The sequence below is a fragment of the Lemur catta genome, chromosome 14 (genome assembly GCF_020740605.2).
Source record: "Lemur catta isolate mLemCat1 chromosome 14, mLemCat1.pri, whole genome shotgun sequence".
NCBI lineage: Eukaryota > Metazoa > Chordata > Mammalia > Primates > Lemuridae > Lemur > Lemur catta.
The window spans coordinates 23,524,212-23,530,211 of NC_059141.1; the positions used below are offsets into that span (position 1 = coordinate 23,524,212).

Below are 6,000 nucleotides of genomic sequence, written 5' to 3' on the forward strand. Positions count from 1 at the left end.
TTTGGGCTCCCTGCGTGAAGCCCCGGGGGGCCTGACTCCGGACCGGCCCCGCCCGCGCGGTCTGTTGGTCCTGTGGAGGCTGCACGCACGTGCTGGGCCTTTATCCTCCCAGCCCCTCCCCCTTTAACCCGGCTTCCCCTCACAAGAGGTTCTTGCGACCTGCCCGGCCCTTCGCAGCTCCTTTGAGGGGCAACGACAATGCAAGCCGCTTGGCCACCAAAGCTGCCTCTTAGTGGCACGGGCCAGCCAGGTGGCTGCCACCCGTGGGTCACCCGACTGAGGGGCTGGAAAAAGTCAAGCTAGGAGAAACCGGGCCAGCAGGTCAACAGGATAGGAATGGAAGGCCCTGTCCAACAGAGAACAAACTAGAAGGGTCGGGGGAAGGAGCCCAGTGAAGGCCCGGTACTCTTGGCTCAGACCTGGACACAACTTCCCCAGGCACCCATGGAACTCTGCACAGCTAAAGGGGCCACTAACCTCACAGCCTACAGGAAAAAGCGGCAGCCGCTACATGTATAGTATCTTTGCTTCTTTGAGCCTCAGTTTTCTTTCCTATATAGTGGGGATGGTTGCACTTGTCTTGTTTACACCATGGAGCTAACCAATAGGCATTTTGAAAAAAAATATTTTTATAGCAGATTATGGAGTAAATGCTCAGCTTTCTGAACCCTTAATCTTCCACAAAGAGGTAAGGGAGGAATCTGAGCCCTTAGGCAGGGCAGGGAGGGGACGTTTTCCATCCAACCTCTAGTCTATAAAGGTTACTGGGGATTCATCACCGCACCCCCTTCCTGTGTTACTCCCTTTCGGGAATTTTTCCCCTTTCCATTGACTATACCACACCCCGTCCAGGTTTATCTCTGGGTCCTCTGTCGATCCCTCCTGCCACTCCTCCATTCCCACTTCCTGCACCCCCTCCCCACTGCACAAGCGCAGCTGCTAGAGGATCAGTTAAATTCCTCACCGCCCCCCACACACAACAGCCGGGTTAATTGTGGCCTCAGGCGCGGTCCCCTTCAGCCAGTCCGCCAAAACCATTGGGAGGAGCTGGCTCATTGGCGGAGACTTGGGGAAGGAAATCCCGTCCGGTCCGGTTCCAAACAAAGAAAGTTGGTCCTTCCAGGACCTGCAGTCAATCTGCCAAAGCCAGAGCGGAGATGAGACGGCGGGGAGAGGCCTGACTGGGGGAGGCATGAAAGGAGAGAGGAGGGGAAGAAAGGACGTGAAAGGGGCGCTGAGGGAACTGAGAAGGCACCTGTCTCTGGAAGTCCTGAAGAGCTGGTTTGGGGCTACCGAAGTCCCCACAAGGCCAGCTGCCCCTTCCCCTCCTTCCCAAGCCAGGCTGAGAGAGTCCGAGTGAGGCTGGACGCCGGTGGCGAAGTAGGGCCGGAAGCCCGCGGCCTGACCAGGCTGGGGTCGAGGGAGACAGTGCAGGCGGACCGGGACGTCCTCTCATTACCCACCACCTCCACCGCGACGGAGGGGGCTGTGGAGGGAGGAGACAGGCGGCAGCAAGGGGCAGCCGAAAGGGGACGGAGTGCAGGGCAAGGGCAGTGCAACTCCAGATGCCTGGAGACCGGAGGGAGCGATATAGCCACAGCGGACATACAGGGAAAGGAAGGGGCCAGAGCGGGCGAGAGCGCAGCAGCGCTGAGGAACAGTTGGAGAGGGGCGGGAGAACACGGGCCGAGTTTCCCCGGAGTTGCGAGCAGACACCAAAGCCACCGTCTCGGATCCATCCGCGGCGCGCCCGCCCTCCCTTCCTCCTCTCTCAGCAGCTGTGTGGATGTGAGGAACAGGCGGAGAGCGCGCCACAGCCGGGAGCGGTAAGGCAGGGGGACACCGACCAGGAAGACAGGGAGACGGAAGGGCTGGGACGCCAAGGCCGGGGACAGGCTAGAGACAAAGGACCAGAGTGGAGGGGAAAAGGGGCGACAGGGAATAGCTGAGATAGGGAGAGGCCCAAGGAAAAGGAGTGTCTCTGGGACTGGCCCAGGTTTGTGTACTCCTGCCTGCTCCGCCCACGCCCAGCCGGGAGCCACGATGTCCCCGGTGCTCCTGGTGGCCTCGGGTCGGGGCAGAGGGTGTCGCTGGGAGTTGCTGTGGCTGTGGGGCCGTGTAAGTGTGTGTGCGCGTGTGTGCGTGCGCACGTCACGGCACAGGCAGGCGAAGGAAGGGGTAGGGGAGGGGAGTGCCCTCGCTGTAGGCTTAGACCCCTGCCCCAGGCCACTGCAAGCCTCCACCCTCCACGGTCCAGAGCCGTCCATTCCCCGAACTTGAAACAAAAAGGCTGAACCGAATCCATCAGGAGCCAGGGAAAGATCTCTTTCTGGAAAAAGTGCTTTGGTTCGAGACTTTAAGGGTCACCTGCATCCGGGATTATTTCTTAACTTTCTGTAACTGTTCCTAGAAAAGAAAAGGTGCAAGATAAATCTCGGACCAAAAAAAAAAGGTCCTAGGAGTTAGCTCTGCCATGTCTAGACCTGCGGATAACGAATACATTGAAGAAACCAACTAATGGAGGGAGGAATCCCCTTTCAGTTTCTAAATCAATTAAGGAGAATTTCTGTGTCTCCTTGGGGGCTGAACGTCTCTTGGTGAGCGGATCGTGTAAGTGTGAGTGTTGTGAGGGTGTGTAAAAAGTATGTGTTGGGGTGGTGGCAAAGGGTGTCTAGGCAGACAGCTGTGTTCCAGGCGGGGCAGAGAGAGGAGCTCAGGACCCATATCCAGCACCTCCCCCTCCTCCCTCTGTTCTCAGCCGAGGCTGCTCCGAGGCCAAGGCCTCCCAGCCTCTTCCAGAGGGGCCGCCAATCAATCCTGCAGGTCAACACAGCAATTAATAACAGGGTGAGGAGGCCTGGCAAAAGAGGGCGGAGAGGCGTCAGGCTGTGTCTCCCGCAGGCTCCGAGGGCCCGGCAGCCAGACAAGGGAGAGAGGGGGGTTTCCGAGGGTAGAAAGAAATCTGGGAACCCAGTGTAGGGCCCTGGGAGTGGGCCCAGGGCCGCAGGAGGGAGAGACAGAGGACTAGCAACAGGGAGCCAGAGAGCCACCGGGGACAGGGCAGCAGAGAAAAAGGGAGGACATCCAATGAACGGCTTGTTTTTATGGTTCTGGGGGTATGGGCGGCGATAGTTGAAGACCACAATTGTCCTAGTTGCGGATTCTCTCCCTTTGCCCCTACTGTAGTCCTTTCCGGATGGTTTTCGCTGCTCTGGAGCAGGCTCAGTGAGACTAAATAAAACCCGCATCCTTCGCAAACCCCGCTGCGGCGGTTGCGCCGGGGCGTCGGGCAGGCACGCTCAGTCACGCGTGTCTGTCATTGTCATTTTGAGCTAGCCGGATGGTGCCAAAAAGGGCGCAGGGCCGTCTGGGGAAGCAGGGCCCCCAGGGAGTTGTACCCCGGCCAAACGTGGTTATAGAAGGGATGAGGCCAGGGGAGCGGCCGGGAAGAGACAGGGGGCGGTGAAAAGAGGAGGAAAGAGAGAAGGCGGCTGGGAGGGCGGCAGACTGCGGCTCGGCTCGAGGGGCCGCCTGGAAGGCGGTTTCCTTCTCTCACACACAGCCCTGCTTCCTGCCCAGCTCCGCAGCTCCTCCCCACCCTTCCCCGAGCTGCGTCTGCCTGGAATGCGAGCCCCGCACCGGCAAACGCGGGAAAGGCGGGAAAGGAAGGAAGGGAATGGGAGCGCGATGCGCAGCCCTGCCGCTAAGCCCCGAGGCCGGGAGCGGCTACCCTAACCCTCCAGGCGCAGTTAGGCGCAGGCGCCTCTGGGTAAGTGGGAAGCGCCCTGGTCTCTCCCGGAGTAGCCCGAGCGCCAGGAAACCTGGGATAAGGACCCTGACGGGCGCCAGGGATGCCCCCATCGCTCTGCTTTCTCCTTCCGGAAGCTCGGGGGAGGAGGCCTGGATGCCTCTGTTGGGAGACTTGCCGGGACTGGGGACCTGGTCCACACACCTCAGGCCTGCAAGGCAGGGAGAGCTGCCTGCCCGGAAGCAAAACGGGAGTATCAGGAGCCTGAGCAAACAGGGACAGGGAAGGAAGGAGGGGTGGGGACCGGAGGCATCAGAAGGTAAAACAGATTTCAGAGGGAGTGAAGAAGAGAGAAGCCCTGTTCCAGGGAGGAAGAAAGGGGGAGAGAGGTTTCCAGGAAGACCCAGACATTGGGTCTGTCCTTGGGCTGCATATTTATACGGTCGAGGGGGTGCACAGATGGGCTCTCAATTGAATTCCATCTTCAACACCATCAGAGATTGATTTTGTACTCGCTTTTAATTTTGCCATAATTAATTAGATCATTACAACTGTTTGCTATTGATCTCCCTACTTAAACCTCTGGTGCGGAGGGTATGCCCAAAGCTCTAAAAATCCAAGAGGCCGCAGTCAACAGTCCTGGGGCCCAGGTTCCCCAGTGGGAACAAGACCCCAGGAGGGAAATGGGGACAGCCCAGGGATTGGGCCAAGAAGCTAAACCAAGGGTAGTGCTGGGGGTGGGACCTGAATTAGCTAAATCAATTGGCACCTGAGCTGGTGGGGTTGGGGCAAGGAATGAGATGAGGAGGGAGTAAAAAAAAGGCCCAGAGTTAGGCCTTTGCCTCAGTGGAATTATTTGGAAAACTCTGGAAACCTAATCCAATTCTTTCCTCTCCCTTCCCACCAATTCAAAATTAAGCTTGGCAACGTATTTTCCCACCCCTGCACTACACCAGGGCACCTAAGGGTCGGTCAGAGCTGAGTTGGCAGGCCTAGGGGCAGAGGGAGAGGAAAGAATTAAAAAGAGAGCAGCCCTCCACTCCCTTCGCCCTTTGGGTAAAGTTTTATATTCTCCTCCCCACTTGGGTTCCCAGGGGCCTGCCACGTCTCCTCTAGGCCTCCCTTGAGCCTCTTTTAATTTTTTGAGCAGAGCCTTCTCCCCACGCAGTTACACACATCCACACTAGTGTTTGCAATCAAATACACAGGACCCTCACACACAGGTGCACACAGGCATGTGCACACAGCATTTCCCCACCCACTGGCATATAGGTGCCAGCCCACACCCACACTCCCTTCCCTCTGGAAACTAAGGCTTTCCCAATGCTCTCAACTTGAGGAGGTTGTGCAAAATATTTACATGCCAAGAGAAAGTGGAAAGTCCTGAACACAACAGAAAGGAAAAGACAACTTCTGCAAAGAGACCAAGAGAAGTTGTAAAACTCACGTTTACTGAGTGGAAAGTTTTTAGCAGAAGATTTGGAGGACACTAGGAGGGAGGGTCCAGGAGGCCCCAGTGGTGGAGACAGTCCGCAGAGCCTCAGTCCCCAGCCCTTACAATCGCCCGCCCGGTCCCAAGCAGAGGAAAGAAAGAGTGGGGTCCGCCCAGGCCTTGGCCGCCCCCATCCCTCTTAGGTGCTCCCCCGCCCTTGCCTACAGCGCTGACGGGTCTCTCCTCTTACCTGCCGGACCCACGCGCTCTTCCATGCTGTGCTCCCCGCCGCCGCCGCCTGGGCCTGGGTCTGACTTCCCGGCTCCTCCGCCGCCCGACAACGCGTCTCGCCTTTGCCGCCCCCACTCGCAGATCTGGGCGCAGCCACCCAAGACCGAGCGGCTCAGATAACCCAGGCTGCCCGCCGCCTCGGCTGTGTGCTCCGCTCGCGCCCGCACTCACACACCCGGCCGCGCCGAGGCACAGCCACACGCCGAGGAGCCCCGGGCTCTCCGCCCCGCGCACACGCGCGCACACGCACCGAGGCCCCCACCCAGCCGCAGGCAAGCCGACACCCTCGCCGCCGCAGGCACCCACAGACCGAATGAATCCCCAGTCTAGATGCCACACACCCTCTCACCCCACCCCCTCTTCCTCACTGTCACAACTCCCCTTCTGTCCTACAGCCTCGCATGCAGGGGTGTCCTCCCTCTCGCCTACTCCCCAATTTTGTGCGGTTCTCCTTCCCCAGCACTAGCTCCACAGCCTGCCACATGCCCCCTGTCCTAGCCTCAGTCTCCAACATCTCCACAGGCCTGTC

The 6,000-nt window shown here is 58.9% G+C and overlaps 1 protein-coding gene across 7 annotated transcripts in view; it reads right to left on the reverse strand.

Moving 5' to 3' along the window:
- The window catches only part of PAX2 (paired box 2), an 89,346-nt gene extending 83,891 nt beyond the window's left edge, over positions 1-5,455 (reverse strand). For 3 of the 7 annotated variants that reach the window (XM_045568608.1, XM_045568612.1, XM_045568614.1), the window contains exon 1: positions 5,431-5,453. Coding sequence is in view for 2 of the 7 variants with exons in the window: in XM_045568611.1 (XP_045424567.1) it covers positions 5,431-5,455 (25 nt within the window). In the remaining 5 variants the exon portion in view is untranslated. Of the gene's footprint in view, positions 1-5,430 lie in introns of all 7 variants that reach the window. The other 4 variants (XM_045568613.1, XM_045568615.1, XM_045568611.1 and 1 more) reach the window with 2 other exon arrangements.
- Between the last annotated feature and the right edge of the window lie 545 nt (positions 5,456-6,000).